The 19004-nt window shown below is 47.2% G+C and overlaps 1 protein-coding gene across 2 annotated transcripts in view; it reads right to left on the minus strand.

The window, feature by feature from the left end:
- The window catches only part of LON2 (lon protease 2), a 45332-nt gene that overhangs the window by 11337 nt on the left and 14991 nt on the right, over nucleotides 1-19004 (minus strand). For both annotated transcript variants that reach the window (XM_086778299.1, XM_086778300.1), the window contains exon 5: nucleotides 13161-13330. In XM_086778299.1, the coding sequence (XP_086634425.1) occupies nucleotides 13161-13330 (170 nt within the window). The remainder of the gene's footprint in view (nucleotides 1-13160; nucleotides 13331-19004) is intronic.

Consider the following 19004-nt stretch of genomic DNA (forward strand, 5'->3'; position numbering starts at 1 on the left):
ATCCAAGACATGCTCCACCGCCATCATGCTACCTTTCCACATGATATAGCTGAGGGAGACCTGTGAGGATTACTGTTATTACTTAGTATTTCATCCACTATCTGTGTATTTAAGACTGAAACTGAAAGTAAACTTGAGAGACTTGAACACAGATGTTTGATTGATTGATTGAAACTGTGATACAACACGCTCCTTATATAGGAGTCCAAGAGACACGAATGAAAAGACACATCCCATGACCAATAGTCATGACTCTAGGCGAAGAGACACATCCTTTGGACGAATAGCTGCAACCATTGGGTGAAGAGTTGCAACCTTAGAGCGAAGGGGTGTGACTAGTCGTCGAAGGAGTGTGGCTCTTGATGAAGAGGCATGTCTCTAGAGCGAATAGTCGTGACCATCCGAGTGTAGGGGTCCTCTGTAATCATGTCACTTCAGTATCTATAACCATGAGGAGACTGTGTATAATGAACTAAGTCACAATCGTGACAAGACCTCTCGGCCAATACTCGTCAACCCCATGCTTAACATTTTGGAGAGTGGTATACCATCTACTCGGAGCTGATGTTGCTCCCATGTTTTTATGTTCTTAGTATTCCATGATGAGTTTCCATGGACAGTTTTGTATCACCCCAATGAGATAGCTATATTTATGTTTTCTTTCTGTTTTATTTTCCATTCCAGATGAGATATGCCATGGACATTATTGTATCACTTTGGTCTCATAGGCCCATTGGGTCTTTAGTAGACTCTCTCTCTCTCTCTCTCTCTCTCTCTCTCTCTCTCTCTCTCTCTCTCTCTCTCTCGGTTCTCAATATATGGGCTCCACATGGACTACCTACCCCCCCCCCCCTTCAGTACAGTTTGGACTCCCCTTTTCTCTGGCCGCCTCACGAGGATACCAACCGGGCTATACGGTTAGATCTTCTCAGCCTCTACACCCATTGCACATGGATCACACCTCCGGAGCTCCCCATGAAGATGCACTTCTACAGAGATCACTTCCTCACACTCACTGAGGATGGATTCATCCAGCAGCCGGGCTACTTGAGTGTTCACACATTCCATGCCATGCGGATTGCGATTGGGTAGATACGGGTTTCATCCCACCGCCTCAGAGTGGAGACAGGTAGAGCTAAGTGCATCTTTAGAGCCGGGAAGCTCATACGAAGACCCAGAGAGGAGAGGATCTGCCGATTATGCCACACAAAGGTTGAGACGGAGGAGCATTACATATGCCGCTGCCCAGTATACTATGAGATCCGCCGAAGGTTTCACTGTCTATTTCATGAGGGATTTGGTCCACTCTCCAAGATCATTGACTTCTAGGACCAGCGTTGCCTAGGCCTCTTTCTGCTTGAGCTCCACAAGACACAGGAACACCTTCTTGAGAGAGCTTCGGCCCCAGCCACCCTGTCCCCTCCCTCGCCAGCCAACCATCACTGATTTCTTCCAGACCCAGGAGGTGGAGGACACCGACATAGTGGATCTTGTGGACCCTCCATGAGCTGCTCTGGACCTCCCTCGCCCGAGAGGAGTCACCTCGAGCCGAGCCTCTGCACTCCAGCATGCCCGACCCCCTCGGCCCCCCACGATCACCTCATCAGCTCCAAATCCAAGACATGCTCCACCGCCATCGAGCTACCTTTCCACGTGACATAGCTGAGGGAGACCTCTCGGCCATACTCATTAGCCCCATGCTTGATATTTGGAGAGTGGTATACCATCTACTCAGAGCTGATGTTGCTCTCATGTTTCTATGTTCTTAGTATTCCATGATGAGTTTCCATGGACAGTTTTGTATCACCCCAGTGACATATCTATGTTTATGTTTTCTTTATGTTTTATTTTCCATTCCATGATGAGATATGCCATGGACATTATTGTATCACTTTGGTCTCATAGGCCCATTGGGTCTTTAGTAGACGCTCTCTCTCTCTCTCTCTCTCTCTCTCTCTCTCTCTCTCTCTCTCTCTCATGGAGATATGCCATGGACAGTTTTGTATCACCCCAATGAGATAGCTATGTTTATGTTTTCTTTCTGTTTTATTTTCCATTCCATGATGAGATATGCCATGGACATTATTGTATCACTTTGGTCTCACATGCCCATTGGGTCTTTAGTAGACGCTCTCTCTCTCTCTCTCTCTCTCTCTCTCTCTCTCTCATCACACCCCCTAGAGATTGAGGCTGGACGAGCAGCCCGCATCCCACGGGAGGAGAGATTATACAGATTATGCAGAGAGGATGTGGAGAGCGAGTCACACTTTGTATGCGGATGTCCATATTATGATGGGATCAGAGCCACCTACCCTACTCTCTTCAGAGGAGCAAACACATCTTTTAAATCCATCCTGCAGATATCAGACCAACGAGTACTTGGGCGCTTCTTACTAGAGATATACAGACACAGAGAGCAGTTACTCCAGTCACGAGAGAGGAGAGCCCAGATCCCGACAGACTCAGATGACCGATTTCTTCCAGAGGACAGCCATGCCAAATCCCACAGTGATGGGCCGAGGAGTCACTTTGAGGAGAGCAGAGGAGATTTGAGCATTGCGGCGTCCACGAGCGCCCAAATACCGACCTTCCCACAGACATCGACATACGAACAGGGACATTCGGGCATGACACCAGAGGCGACTACAGGAGCGAGGACAGCCGGGACCCATTGATCTGGCAGCCATCTTGCATATCATTACAACTGGCACTGACATGTATGACATATTACACCCCCCCCCCCCCTCACCATAGGATGGAGCTGACTAGGAGCATGCCTGCATTGAGCATCGTTGTATCACCCTCGCATATAGTTGTGCATTTACCCCAGTAGTGCTCCATCCTTATATATCTACATACATCCCGACCTCACAGTGGCAGTTTTCTTTCAATTTTCTTCCAGTTGTTGTATTGTGCACTGAGCACCATCTGATACTCAGAGATACCACATACATTGTACATGGTTTTGTCCCATAGGCCAGTTCTCTTTGGCCTAAGAGAGACATTAATACAATCTCTCTCTCTCTCTCTCTCTCTCTCTCTCTCTCTCTCTCTCGTTCGCTACTGTTCGTAGACGTCGTTCGCCTCGCTACTGCCGCCCGTTGTTCGCTACTGTTCATAGACGCTGTTTGCCTCGCTACTGCCACCCGCTGTTTGCTACTGTTTGCCGCCCGCTGTTCGCTTCGCTACTGTCGCCGCCGCCTTCTCTCCTGCTATGCTATTCTGTTCGCCTCGCTAGCCCTGGTCGCGCTATGCTGGCCCGCCTGCCCTTCCGCTAGCCCCTCCGCCTCCTTTTTCCCACCACCCTTCCTCAGGTCCCCAAGACTATGGGACTGGATGGAGTTAGGAGTAGATAACATATCATACTTGTATCACCCCTTCAGCATATAGAGATGCATTAGTAGCCCTAGTACTCCATCCACACCCTCTCGTTTGTACACCACCATTGAGTCCCCTATGGTCGTGTTGTCATACTTGTACATTTTATTCTCACTCCACAGTTTCCTCTTGATGACTGGAGGAACATCATTGTACTACTTGTTTGTCTCATAGGCCAATTTTGGCCTTTTGCAGACGTTAATATATCTTTCTCTCTCTCTCTCTCTCTCTCTCTCTCTCTCTCTCTCTCTCTCCTCCCTGCCTGTGGGAAGGGCTGCAGAGTAATCTCGAGGAATGGCCCCGAGTCTCCAAGAGAAGCTTGAGGCCCTTGAGAGACGGCAATGAAGGCACTAATCAAGGAGAACAAGAAGACATCCGATTCCAACCTCAATGAGGTGGAGAACAAACTACACCGGCACATCATGGCCCTCAAAGCACGGGTCACGGACCTTGAACAAGAGAACACAACACTCAAGGAGGAGGTGAGTGCATTGAAAGTGGAACTGGTAGCTGTCAAGAACACCGAGAAGGAAGAAGGGGAGATCAACGACGACACTCTCACGGCCATCAAAGAAGAGATCTCCAAGGAGATCACAAAGGACATGGAGGGAAAACTCGAAGCCAAGCAGTCCGGATGGGTTGAGGTGGTGAAGAAGAACATCCGTAAAGAAGTGAGGGAGGAGACTCAAAGGGAAGAACACCAAATCATTCACACCACCATTGAGGAGGAGAAGATGAGGCATGCCCGCCGCCTCAACATTCAAGTCACATGTATAGCCGAGACGCCCGACTCCTCTCCCGAGAAAGATGGACAGCTTCTATGCATGAAGCTCGGCTACAGGGAAGAGGACCCTCTCCCCTTCACCAAAGCATGGAGAGCCGGGAAAGACTCAACACGCAAGCGAGCCCTCATCCTACAATTTGCAGGAGAGACGGAGAGGGTCACCTTCATGAGGAAGAGGGTGATTCTACGAGGATTACAGGGAGATCCCAGCTATTTGGATGATGACCTTACAAGGATGCAGATAGAACACAGGAAAACATGCATGCCGAGAGTCCTACAAGCCCGGAAAGAGGGCAAGAGAGCGTTCTATCGCGATGGCCGTGTCATCATCGATGGCAATGCCACCGATTAGCGCCAGGCGACCTATGGGACATCGGCTATGGAGGATCCAGATTCACAGATACACGTATCAATTTGGAACTGCAATGGAGCACTTTGGACACATACTGGGAGGATGGAGGAGGTCATGGAGGGACGGGACATCATACTACTTACAGAGACACACCAGAGCGCAGAGAGGGGGCTACCCAAAGTAGAGGGCTATCAGTGGGAGTTTACATACAAGTGAGTGCAGAGAGCTATATAGACACCTCCGTGCCCAGAGAGCACTGGGGACCATTACACAGAGACGGGCGAGCCGACAGATGAGGATTCTCACACGCCGTAAGAGGCGTGCATATGAGGAGGCACAGTATTGGGATATATACCACCTATTCATGAGCAAAGATGCAGCCACTGCATGGCGCAAGATGAGAGAGCCTCACCCTCGTACCCCGGTTGAGGATCCACACACATGGCACACATGCAAAGAGCCTCTACCATATCCCTCAGCAGCCGCCCATACCACAACCACAAGAATCACGCCCTACCACCTCTACTTTCTTTACCGCCTCGATGGTAGAGAGAATCCGCCGGTTATAGCATGGGAGATCGGCTGACCACACAGGTATACAGAGTGAGCATCTTATTTATGCAGCTGACACACTGGGACCCTTTGTTGCTCACCTCTTTAATAGGGCACCAGTGGAGGGCCTACCAGCTGAGTGGACTATGCACACCATCATGCCTCTCCACAAAGCGAGAGACATGCTAGACCCCAGCAACTACAGGACTATCATGATTGGTCATACATTGGCCAAACTTTATGGCGCAGTGCTCGAGGCAGAGTTGAGCTCATATGCAGAGAAGGAGGGACTGCGAGCACTAGGGCAGGCTGGATTCCGACGAGCTTTCTCCACTATTGACCATATATTCACTCTGAGATGTGCGATTGACTAGGCTAGGGCGCGGGAGAAGAGATTATACTGCTCCTTTGTCCGCAAAGCATTTGACACAATGCCAGGAGAGACTCTTCCAGCACCTACAATCATTGGGGATCCCATCAAAGATGGTTTGGGGCATCTATGCTTTATATGAGCAGGTCTTCGGCCGCATACAATGCCTCGGGGGGGCTATCTAATGTTATTGCTAGCACCATAGGTGTGAAGCAAGGATGCTATACATCGATGAGGTGGCTGACTTCATTGGTCACGGTGGTGGGGACGGGATAGACATCTCAGGTACCACAGTCCAAATTATGCTATGTGTAGATGACATTATTCCGGTCTCTGAGAGTCGCGGGTGCGACTACAGCACCATCTCCATGCACTCGATGACTTCTGCACACAGAGGGGGCTTCCAGTGAACCTTGGGAAAACCAAGGCCATGATTTTTTCCAACTTAGGGCCGGTTCGACAACATGCCATCTTCACACTAGCAGGAGCACAGGCAAAGGTGGTAGACTCATATGTGTACCTGGGGATTACATTTACGACTCCGCCAGGAAGATTTACTATGGCACAGGCAGCCAAGGATAGACTCACACGAGGGTATGCAGCTCTGGCCAAGCTAGAGAGACAGTGTCACCACGCACACTTCCAGGAGCCCCGCACGAAGGGGTGGTTGTTTGACACACTAGTCACCCCTGCTTTGATGTATGCTGCAACAGTATGGGCACCTAGGCTCGCCACCTCCACATGGTCTCAGATAGGGAGGCCTCAGATTCTCATGCTCTCACAGATGATCCGCAGCAAACCCTCAGTCCCACATGACATTGTCCGGACGGAGTTTGCTGTACCTCCTATGCTAGTAGAGGCCCTCTTCCAGACGATCTGCTTCATACAGAGGATCAGAGATGCATCAGATCGACTCTCACATAGAGCTTTTGAGGCGTCCAGGCAGCTCGCAGAGAGTGGAGATAGGAGATCATGGTATTCACAGATGATACAGTGGCTCACTCAGCATGGTCTTGACATAGATCACCTGCCACCTTTCCAGTATGATATACATGCACCACACATCCAGCTCTCTCACAGTGAGAGGAACAGAGTCCTTCGGCAGGATTTATGGCAGCGATACACTCAAGAGACTTGGATTACACCCAGTCAGCCTCTACCGCCGAAGATGCTATACTACAGAGATCAGTTTATGCGTATCTCAGCGGATGGATTCATACAGAGACCTGGATACATGGATGTGTACATGCCTCACAGTGCCCGAGTGGTGATTGGCCAACTCAGAGTGTGTCATCACACCAGCTTGAGATTGAGGCAGGTAGGGCAGCACGGATCCCCAGAGCACAGAGGATATGCAGACTATGCCAGGAGGAGGTTGAGAGTGAGGAACATTATGTATGCACATGCACAGCATATAGTGTCATTAGAGAGAGATACACCACCATCTTCAGTGGACATCCCTCACTCCGCCAGATCATGGAGTCCGCAGACCAACGCAGATTTGGCCAGTTCTTGCTAGAGACAGCGCCGCAGAGAGACACTGCTACGGACTCATACCACACGGAGAGATGGGCGATAGCTCCAGCTCACTGATTTCTTCCAGAGATCTATCTCAGTGCCTATCCTCACACATGAGGGGGTTACACTTCAGCGCGCTGCGGACCTCCAAGCCAGACGGAGACCGAGAGCACCAGGCTACCAGACTCCCAGACTACATCAGAGGGAGATCACAAAGATACGGGCTCAACATCAGCACCATATCCAGCAGCGGCTAGCTCACTTACACTCACACCCGGAGATCATGCTCCGAGGTATTTTGCCTCGCCATCGCCTATGTATCACATATTACACCCCCATTATGGTACTGGTTGGAGCTAGACAGATCTGCATTGCATTCTTGTATACCCTACGCATATAGGTTGCATACTGAGCCTCTAGTAGTAGTGCTCCATCCATCACACCCCCCCACTAGCTCAGTACTTTCATAGTTTATTTCATGTTCATATTGTCCTTTTTTTTTCTGGACATCCAAAAGACATTGACAGTTGTACATTGATTTGTCTCATAGGTCGAGTTCGGCCTCTAGTAGACGTTAATACAGCTCTCTCTCTCTCTCTAGTAGCCGTTAATACCCTTAGTGGATCACCACAGCCGAGCTGGTAGCACTGATGGAGATGTATGGAGAGGCCCTTGGTTTCTATGATTTCCCGGATGATTAGGGCCAAGGCCTCCGTACCACATGATATTATCCGTGCAGAGATGGCTGCCCCCCCATTGGTAGTAGAGGCACTCACTCGATCAGTCTCCTTTATACATAGCACTTGGGCTCTCCCTAGAGACAGATATGCTCGCTTAGCCCTGGAGTCTTCACGACAGTTGGCATCACAGGGAGACGGATCATGTTGGTATGCACAGATGACAGCTTGGTTCCAACTGCATGGCTTTAGTATGGACAGGCTACCTCCATTTCAGTACTCCCTGGATGCACCCTCCCTCTCTCTCACACAAGCAGAGATTACCAAACTTATCAGGCAGGACTTGACTCAGCTGGACAATAGGAGGACATGGATACAGCCGACACACGAGCTTGGTACGAAGATGGCTTTCTATAGAGATCATCTTCTCCAGCTCACGGAGGATGGGTTTGTGATTAGACCTAGCTACATGGATACTCATCTTTCTCATGGGGTACGGTGTGCTATTGGTCAGATGCGCACATCCTCACACCAGCTAGAGATTGAGACTGGCAGATTCAAAGGAGTACCAGCTGAGGCCAGGATTTGTCAGTTGTGCCAGATGGAGCCAGAGACAGAGTTACATTACATATGTCACTGTCCAATATATTATGAGATACGAGGCCGTTTTCACTGCCTGTTCAGAGAGGGTTTCGGACCACTTTCCAGAGTCATGAGATACCAGGATCAGAGATGCCTCGGATTATACTTGCTGGAGCTGCGTAGACATAGAGAGGGTCTCTTGAGAGGGAGGGGATCAGAAAGGGAGAGACACCTACAAAGGCAGATTACAGACTTCTTTCAACCAGAGATTGAGCAGTCAGGCCAACAGGCATTGCAGCTAGCCCCAGAGTATAGCCTGTTAGAAGTCATCTCCTGTCTTAATCAGACACCAGGGCCTCTGTTGTGGGTGTGCTTGCGGAGGCTGCTAGGCGAGATTGGGTTTCCACATAAGGAGCCCACAGTCATCCAGTGCGATAACCAGAGTTGTATAGCTATTGCTCGGAACCCGGTCTTCCATGCCCGGACCAAGCACATAGAGATACAGTATCACTTTGTACGTGAGAAGATCTTGGCTGGTGACATCTTGCTCCTTTATTGTTCAACGGAGGACAATGCGGCGGACCTCTTCACGAAGTCTCTACCTCAGGCTACCCTCAGGCGGCACTCCAGCTCCCTTGGGTTGATTTCACAGCCAGGAACTGAGAGGGTGTGTTAGAAGTCATCTCCTGTCTTAATCAGACACCAGGGCCTCTGTTGTGGGTGTGCTCGCCCTGTATAGGTGTTTTATCATTTTTCCTCACTCCCCGTATTTTTTCCCCATTTTTCCTTGGTGTGGGTGGATGCCACATGCTGGCAGGAGCCTCTGATGCTGGCCGACTGCACTCATGTGTTCCTGAAGACTGGTCGACTCGATCAGAGGAGGTCGTGGTGTTTTTCTGCTGGCCGACTGGCTTTGCCCAGTCGTGGAGGACTGGTGGCACTTCATGCGCTGGTCGACTGCATCCATGGGGCCATATAAATAGGCCCCATGATCCCCACTTTTTTACTCATTCAGTTTTTTGCGAGATCTTGTTAGAGAAGAGTTTACATGCCTATCTCTCTGTCTTTCTTGTGCTGTCTATTTTCTGCACTCTACTTGCTCTTGTGGTCTCAAGTTTGGTTATCATTTCCGCTGCGTATTTTGACATAGCCGCACCAGAGGTACATTGATTGATCGGGCTATAGAGCTGGGGTGGTCCAGGCGCCCCAAGATGAGAGGCCCATCTCGACACCGGTGGAGACTACAACAGAGGATCAGGACCATACTGGCACGGCATGGGAGACGTCCAGTTAGAGTACTCACCATGGAGGACATTGAGGATATCCGCCATCGACCGATGAGAGACATCTTTGGATAGTGATGTATATGATGCTTACCTTTGTTGCTGGAGTTTTCCTCCCCAGATGTTATCCATTAGGAGCTCCTAGTACCTTACTTTTCCTCATAGTTATTGTTTCAGTTTCAGTTAGTTGTTTAGTTGTTTTAGCTTTTCTTACACAAACATTGTATCAGATCCACCAATTGTTGTAACCTTTTCGGTCTCATAGGTCATTTTGGCCTTTTGAGGACGTAATATATCATTTCATCCTCTCTCTCTCTCTCTCTCTCTCTCTCTCTCTCTCTCTCTCTCTCTCTCTCTCTCCGGGTGATGTTCCAATCCACTCAGTCACCCCAGAACCACCTCCGCCTAGCCCGGCTAGTGACGTACCTATGGGCACTAGCGCCGCTCATTTCGCCTAGCCGCCTAGCCGACACCGGCACCGCCGCCGCCTGTGCTCAACCCAACCAGCAGCGGTTACCTACGCACTAGTGTCGCTCTTCACCGGCTAAGGTGGCCACTAAGCACTTGCTCCGCCCAGGCCCAGCTGAGCCGCTTGCAGCACCTCCACTTCTCTATAGCAAGAATGGAAAAGAGAGCTACGTGAGATATGCGGGTATCTGCGAGGTGTTGGGATCCCTGAAGGGCCCCGGTGATAAAGTGGTTGCGGTGGGCAGCCAGGCTATCCGCGTGCTTTCCTTGCACACACACATGAGGGACCAGGGTACAATCCTGTACATACTTCATGCCTTGCATTCATGCTTTATCAGATCCAGGCTCTGATATGAATGTAAGGTCTAACATGACCATGCCCAAGGATTATCTAACATAGAACCATGAGGATTAGGATTAGAGAACAACCCTCAAAAACCCCAGTGAGGTTTCCATAGACCCAACGCCATACGCATTGCATGACCACGATGGATGGTGGCTAGCAAATCACCATCCAACCGTAGAGAGTCCTCTAGACTCACCCCCAAGCCTAAGGTTCGATTGCCATGAGTTTTTCACACACCGATACCCCAAAGTGGCGTCTCATACCAACCAGCTTAAGCCACCCGGCTGACACCATGGCCGAGAGATCCTACACACTCCATAGTAGCCCCAAGCTCCCGTGTGGCTCCTTAATCTCGTGTCTAATAAGTGACCCCCAAGTCACTTATATAGGTAATAACCTCGCTATAAGTGGCTTCATTTATCAATAAAGCTTTCTTGCTTTATTTATAAGCTTTTAGCCATTATTGGCCTCTAGTTATTATTATTAGCCCGTGGCTATCATGTCCAACCCCACGGCCAATCTAGGCCTCCTCTTGCTAGCGCCCTTAGCCTACCCTCCAAGTCTCCACGCCCTTGGCTGAGCCCTAACCCTAATTTTGGGTTAACCATAACCCTAATCCCGGGTTAGTCCACATGTTCCCCACCCTAGCCCTGGACCAATCGGGACGTAACATCTTCAAGATGCCATATATGAGAGAAAAACTTAGCTGAAGCAAATAATACTTCCACATGTACCATAAACACCATTGAAACACAAATTCCGGAAGCTATAAAACCAGTGTAGAACAATCCAGACAACTTTAGACACCATCCCAAGCATTATGAACAAGTTGGGCAATAGCAGCACCGTAGGCAACCAAAACAAGTCAAGGCAACATCAATACAACTGGTACAACAGGTATAGAATCTAAAACAGTAGGTACATAGGCTGGTACAACCAAGTACATTGGAATTTGGTACAGTAGATACAAAGACAATATAGCTAGTACAAAGGCTAGTACAAGTACAATGGGTAGTGCAGCAAGTACAGTGGCAAATATTCCTTGATATAGCAAGAATATTGCCATAGAAAAGCTAGAGATAGAGTATCCTTTTGTAGAAGAAAGTGTAGTATACAAATTGTCCAGAGTGCTGTAGACGAGAATGCGAGCAACCAACATGGTAAAGGCTATTTTGCAACAATAGAGCCTGCTTGAATGATGAGAGAGGGCTCCAATTTATAGATTTTGGGCTCTCATGGTGGGCAAGAATGGCAAGTAAAAGCTATAATGACAAGTGGAGAGCTGAGGTGACAAGTGTGAGGCCACTTGTCTCACTTTGATCCACACACCTGCCACGTACCCCAATTCAAGAGATGATCCCCCAAAAAATTTCATCTCTAAAAATATCTCAACTTGTAGACCTTTTGTAAAAGGTGCTTCGACAAGTCTCACCATTTGCTTAGCTTATGGCCGTAATGACGTGAACAGAATTTCCATTGGGACTTGTCCAAAAAGAGTAACCCTGCTAGATTTTAGGAGTCTGTTCCTTTGTATTCCACCTTATTAGAAATATATGTGAGCACCATTATGTAGAAACATGTTTCAATGCTATATCTCTCTCCCAAATCCTCGCAAGCTTGCCATACATACTTTTCACTTGACACTTGAGCTCCAATGTCCAAGAGACCATCTCAAGCACCTAGACCAAGCTTCAAACACTTGATCTTTTATACTGGATAATCCCCCATTCCCAAAGTTTGTACATTAATGCATATTTGGGCATCCCGGAATCCACTAGACCCCTTTTCACATTGGAAATGTCCAGGCTGCTGACAGATAATGAATCAACAGATGCATGAAATGAATAAACAGATGCATGGGGAGCCAGTTGACACAGACCAACTGCTCACAACCAGGTAAGGGCTGCCCGACTACCCAAGCTGCTGCCTGATTGCATGCACCTCTACCTGACACGTCTTGGCTGCCTGAAACCTGCACACTGCTGTCTAGCCTGGCAGGCCAGCTTATGGAGTTGTGTCACAAATGCATAAGACTACTGAAAGAAAGGAAGAGGAACTCAGAAAGGAAAGAGGTTAAGGATTAATAAGGGTTGAAGAAAAGGCGCAGAGGCAAGTAGTAGTGGGACATCGTGACAAAGAAATGGAGAGTGTTGACATCCATTCATGTTCAAAAAGAAGTAGAGGTTGGACGAAACTTCAAAAGAAATATGCATGTCTGCCAGTATGGCAGAAAGATATACCAACAATAAAAACTTCAGATTATTTCCTAAACAAAAGTGTGATCTTAACTTCATGAGACTCCACAAAGAAAGCTTCAAATCATCTATTATGCATAGCATAGACTACGTGTTATGACGTCATCAGCGCACAACACTTAGGTGTAGGTTCATGCATGAAAATGTAACCTTTAGTAGACAAAGGTTCATAGATAAATCATCAAAATAAGTGTGTTCACTTCTCTGGAGGTAAAGGGCAGACTCAGCCATGATGAAGACAAGCACTAAAGAGCATATGCAGGTACGTGCACAACACAAAGTAGCTGGTTGGGCAAATTGCACCGCATTGGATAGAGAGGATTCATATAAACCAGCTGCCTGCAACTTGGATGAAGACTGCAAAAGAAATCTGCATGTCCACTAATATGAAGAAAAATGCATTAAACTTAACAACCACCAACTTGCAACCTTGACTCATTTGCCAGCCTCAAATTTTTATATCTGCAGCTTTCTGAAAACAAGATACACCAAGTGACTCTACATAAAGCTCTTAGCCCTAAAGATTACTGCACTATTCATGAGGATAAATCCCAATATTACAACTATATGTGGCAGCACTCAAAGTAGCAATTACCAGCTCGTGTCATGTCAAGCTGTGCAACCAAGGCAGTATTATAAGGACCTCTGGCATTCATCTCCTGCAAGCTGAATCTGCACCATCCTTCCAGCACCACTGTGTATGTGACACGTCCACTTGGCTTCTCCATTCCTCTAGATAGATGAAGTGCCCTGGCTGCCACCCCCCTGTTTTGAATTTTATCACATTTTTAAACAAAATCAGTATGTCACCATCCACCTTGTATATTTTCTAGCATTCAATGATCAAATCCAGCAATTAAAACAATACAAGGTGTTTCTGCACATCAATTATCTATCCAAAAACTAAAACAATGTATTCTGCTCAAAAACATGGCTTATTTCCACACTTAAGTCTCTGTCCTCTTATGGTACGAATATGGCTGAAGAAGTAACAAGTGGGCCAACCCTAATGATAGAATTGCATAAAACGATCCTCAATCCCCCCCCCCTTTCTAATGAAACCGAGGTGTGATTGTAACTGGTAAAGCTACCTGTACTTAGTATCTTTATTGTGAAGTTTAATATTCCTGGGAATTTGGATTGTACCACCCGCCTCAGTGTCATTGGTATCAAAGCCCAGTTTCCTCGCTCATACCCTGGTGGAATACTAATCCAGTTTCAAGGGATAGCTCCACATTAAGGTTGCTAATTGAAGATGGATGACCGTTTACCCTTTCATGTGAGTACTTCTCAAGGGAGACGCCTAACGGTTCAGTTGGAACTTGACCCTGGGGAAGCCCTTAGACTAAAAGAGAAGGAAGTGAAGGAACTTCAAACTCGGCTTTGCATGGAAGAAGAGAAGCTTGAGAAGAGCAAAGCTGATTCGGAAGCTAGACGGGTTGAAAAAGGTAAACAAGCTCTTGACACTTCTCATGCAGAGCAAGAGTCTTCTTCATTTGTGGATTTTGCAACTCAATTGCAGGTAAACCCCAGGGACCTAACCCTTTCCTGTTTTAAACTCTACACTCCCTTGATGCTGAGGGGTGGAGTCCTCGGATATGGTATCTTCCATAATACATACATCCTGCTTTCTTTTCCCTTTGCCTGCAGCATTAAGCACTGCATCACCACCACGCATTTGCCCTTTGTTATTCTTAACAATTACATTATGCAGCTTGCCTTTATCTTGCATAAATGTGGCTTTTGGGATTCCATGCATAGGCTTTCCTGCATAGGCTTTGGGCTGCGGAGTCACCATGACTCTCTTCCTACATTTGCATGCCTCCACGAAGTCCACCAAAAAGAGATCTAGGCAAAGGTACCACCCATGGTGCTGGTGAATGCACTGATAGAGTGTGAGTGTCCTCTTGTGCATGTGTCTGAGCTGTCCGGGCAGCCCCACTTCCTTGCTTATCACTAAGAGGTATCACAAATTCAGGGTTGGCATCCTTTCCCAAAACCACCTCACCTTTCCTTAAATAAACGGGTAAAATTTGATGATTATAATGGGGATTTAAGGCATTGGCTTTTATATCTCAATTTGAGATAGCCTTTTTGGAACAAGACTATACAGGAGAAATCAAAGCTTCGACAAGTGGACCATCATCTTAAGGGAACTACTAGCTCTTGGTGGTTAGCCAAAAAGCTTTTGGGCATTGCACCGAAGACTTGGAAAGATTTTAAAGAGACATTCTTTACCTCCCCATATGGAGAGAGATATCATTAAGGAGTGGGATTCACTTGGGCAAAAAGAGCATGAAAAGGTGCAATCATACCATCACGCTTTTGGAAAGTCTTACCTTTTCTACTCTGAGGTAGAGAAGCTGAGAAATTTTGAAGCTGGCTTACAACCTATCATTCTAGACAGCTTACACCTCTACCCTTGTGCTAATTTTCAATGGGTATTTGCTTCAGCCATGGGCCATGGCAGTTGAAAAAGTGCATGTGAAGCACCTCACAGAGAGGATAAATGCATGTTTGGGTAAGGACCATAAAGCTGGTCTGAAATTGCACAAGTCCGGACAGCAAAAGAAACACGAATTTCGTGATGCAAAAGGGGCAAAAGAGGGCTGCAAATGCTAAATCAGATCAGCCCCCTAAAAAGAAGGAAAAAAGGGACAATCTCGACCTCTCTAGGCAAGACAAAATTGAACATATGAAGGAGGGCAAATGTTTCAAGTGTGGCAGTAAAGAGCATGTGCTTAGGCATTGCCCCAAATGGAAAAGTGAGAAGGAAAAGAAGCCGCAAGTTTGTTGGGGTAAAGGCGTTATGCCCACCCTTATAGTGTGTACAAGCCCATAAGTTATAGTACATAGTACACTTAGTACTTTTAATGTACTAAGTGCACTATGTGTACTAGTGCAATATACATGTGTGATAGGGGAGTCACACACTCATGCTTTTCATGAGTTGACTTATCCCCACAACTCTCTCTCTCTCTCTCCCTTGCTTCTCTGTGTATGTCTCCCATGAATACTCTAACCTAACCCTAATTCAAGTTTCTCCCCATCAACTGGTATCAGAGCCTTGGTCACCGATTCCCCTCCCTCTCATCAAGAATTGTTTGCCCTTTTGCTGGTTCTCATTCTGTTCTGGTCGTATTGATGCTGGTCGCCTGCTGAATTTATGCTAGTTCGCCTGCTGTATCTTTTCTGGTCTCTGCCCAGCCAGTAGGCGTGGGCTGGCTCCACTGCTGCCCAGCTATCAGCGTGGGCTGCCCCAGCTGCCCAGCAGCCAAGCGAAGACTGACGAAGAGGATAGACTGCCCAGCAGCGGAAGCGTGTGAGCAAAGCGCATTAGCGCTGGGCGTATAGGCGCTAGGCGAGTGTAGCGAAGGCAGCACCACAGGCGGGCGTCAGCAGTAGGCGGAGACAGCGAATACGTCAGCGAGCACTAAGCGAAGGCGGCGTTGGCTACTATAGCGCTACACGGTAGGCAGCAGGCGCTAGGCGAAACAAGAGAAGGCTGCGACTCCTACGAAACAACAACGTGCTCTTGGAGGTGACTGCACCGTGATTCAACGTTCTTCCCCATCCACGTGAGCCACCTGTGTTGGAGCTTAAGGACACAAAAGGCTTGGAAGAAGAAAAGGTAGCTCATTTGCTGGCAGAATTGCAAGCTCTCGCAGAGGAGCTCACTTTCAATCCAATGTTGGTGGCCATTTGTGAGCACTGTCTTGGCAGGCAGTGAAGCAGCATCAATATCTTTCTGCAGCAGCACCAAATTCAACAACCCGCCTGCAAATCAGAGTAAATCAAAAAAATACAAGGTATTCTGCTTCAATTTTTTTTTGGGATTTGCAATTGAGCAAGTACAGTAATCAATTGAGCAGATACAGGTGCCCAATTGCTCAATTTTTTGAGCAAAATTGGCAAAATTGGGTGACATTGGTCACAATCAGGATCAATTTGCAGGAAATTGGATGTCGAAATTTGGGGCTTTTGATGTAATTGTGCAATTAAGCACTCATACATGCTGTATGACGTGAAAAATCGCACATTTGGGCAAAATCGCAGCAAATTGCAGTGCAAATCAAGGGGCTTTTGTGCCGATTGAGTTGATTTGCATGCAGGCAATCGCATTTGATGCTGTGGTTAATGTGCTGATGCCTTACAAGCACTCAATGTGCCTGTAAATCAAGGGGCTTTCATGTATTTGATGTATATGTGGCCAGGGGGAAGCATCGTGAACACTCTGGATGCCTTTACGTGCGTCAATGTACCATGTATGATCAGAAATTGATCTCAAATCAAAGGGCTTTTCAAGTTTGTATGCTTGTTGAGCTTGGCAAAGCAGCAGGCAAGACATTTATGCCTTGAATCCTCAGAAATCAGCTTGCAGTCAAGGGGCTTTTGCCCAATTTCTGTTCGGAACTGTTTTATGCAGTGTTCGAGACTGTAAAAATCTGATTTTCACTCATTTGGACAGCCAGGAGAGCATTTATTGCTACTGTACCTGCTGGTACAGATTTGACACAGCTTTGTGCATGTTTTGGCATGGCTGTACATTGTTTTGAGTGATCAAAAGGCTCAATTTCAGCTGCTAAAATTGCCGGTACAGGTTTGGTACATCATTGGTGAGCGCTTAGTACTGCTGTACAGTACTTTGGAGAGGCAAAAGAGCACATTTAAGGTGCTGTCCAAAATCTGCAGCAACCAGATTTTGGTGTTTTCATCACAAAAAGTGGGAGAAAAGTTGCATTCTTGCTTCCGCAGTGGGAGATAACACTTGGGAGAACATTTGTGAGCACTTTGTGTGCTTTGGGTGCAGTGTTTGCACATCTTGGGTGCAGTGTTTGCACATTTGCAGGGAGTCAAGCATTAAAGGTTGCATATTGCTATGGCAACCACAGGCGAGAGCTCTTCATTGCTTCACATCAAGAAGCTTGAAGGCTCGCAGAATTATGACATTTGGCAAACCCAGTGCTACAATGTGTTGCTTCAGAAAAAGCAGCACAAGCCTATCAAAGAAAGGGGTGTGATGCCCGCTTCTCTTACGGCTGAAGAGTGGGAAGATATGGATGAGCTGGCAAGATCTACTATCATGTTGTCTGTGTCAGACTCATTACTTTTCAGCATTCGTGAAGAGAAGACAGCTTGGGGAATGTGGCAGAGATTGCAGGACTTGTATGCCCAACAAAGTGCCTCAAGCAAAGTGTATTGGTTGAAGAAACTCATAGGCCTTCAGATGAAGGAAGGGGCATCTATGACAGCCCATCTCAATGAGTTTAATGGTATTGTCAGCCAGGTCATCAATCAAAAGTTGGCGATGGACGATGAGTTCAAAGCTACCTTTTTGTTATGCACTTTGCCAGAGAGTTGGGACACATTTAGGACAGCCACTAGCAATTCGCATGCTATGCTGTCATATGCAGATGTTGAGGGTGCTCTTCTTCAAGAAGAGATGAACAGGAAAAACAACTCTGTTGGCAAGTCTAATGCAATGAATGCACGTGGGAGATCCCAACAAAGGGGGAAAAGCCAAGAAAGGGGAAGGAGCAAATCTCGCTCGAAAAAGGATTTGGAATGCCATTATTGTGGCAAGAAGGGACACATCAAAAAGCAATGCTACAAATGGAAAAATGATCAAAAGGAAAAGGGAAAAGGCAAAGACAAAGAGAAGGATGAAGCCAAAGATGTAAAGCCAAAGGGCAAAAGTGGAGTCAAGATCGAAGAAATCAATGTGTCACATGCAGGTGGCAGTGAGGATGAGGTCCTCTTTACGTCTTCACTTGATGCCCATTCACTTCTTACAGGTGGTCATGGTATGCACTCATGGATCATTGATTCAGGTGCCTCCTTTCATGTCACAGGTTGCAGAGACTTGTTTGTCAGGTACACTGCTGGCAATGAAGGAGTGGTTTATTTGGGTGATAACCATGCATGCAAAATTCTTGGCAGAGGTGATGTGAGGCTTGTATTTTCAGATGGCTCACAGCTTATGCTCCATGATGTCAGGCATGTGCCTGAGATCAAGAAGAATCTGCTTTCTACTGGACAGCTTGATGATGCTGATTATGTTACCACATTTGGTAGTGGAAAGTGGAAGATTAGTAAGGGCTCACTGGTTGTTGCCAGAGGCTCTAAGGTGGACACTCTTTACTTCATGCATGCAGGTGTTTGTCACCATGCTAATGTAAATGCAACCGAGCTGCCGGAAATTTCTATGTGGCATAGCCGGTTGGGACACATGAGTGTCAAGGGAATGGAGCAATTGTCTCGTTTGGGTTACTTGCCTTCTCTAAAGTTTTCAAGTTTTCAGTTTTGTGAGCATTGTATATATGGTAGGCAACTACAGTGCCCCCACAAGAAAGCTCTTGGACAGAAAGATGCTCAGTTAGAGCTTGTGCATACAGATGTATGTGAGATGCCTCAGCTTTCTTTGGGAGGGGCAAAATAT

The sequence above is a fragment of the Cibotium barometz genome, chromosome 39 (genome assembly GCF_041138505.1).
Source record: "Cibotium barometz isolate CiBa-2024 chromosome 39, ASM4113850v1, whole genome shotgun sequence".
Lineage (NCBI taxonomy): Eukaryota > Viridiplantae > Streptophyta > Polypodiopsida > Cyatheales > Cibotiaceae > Cibotium > Cibotium barometz.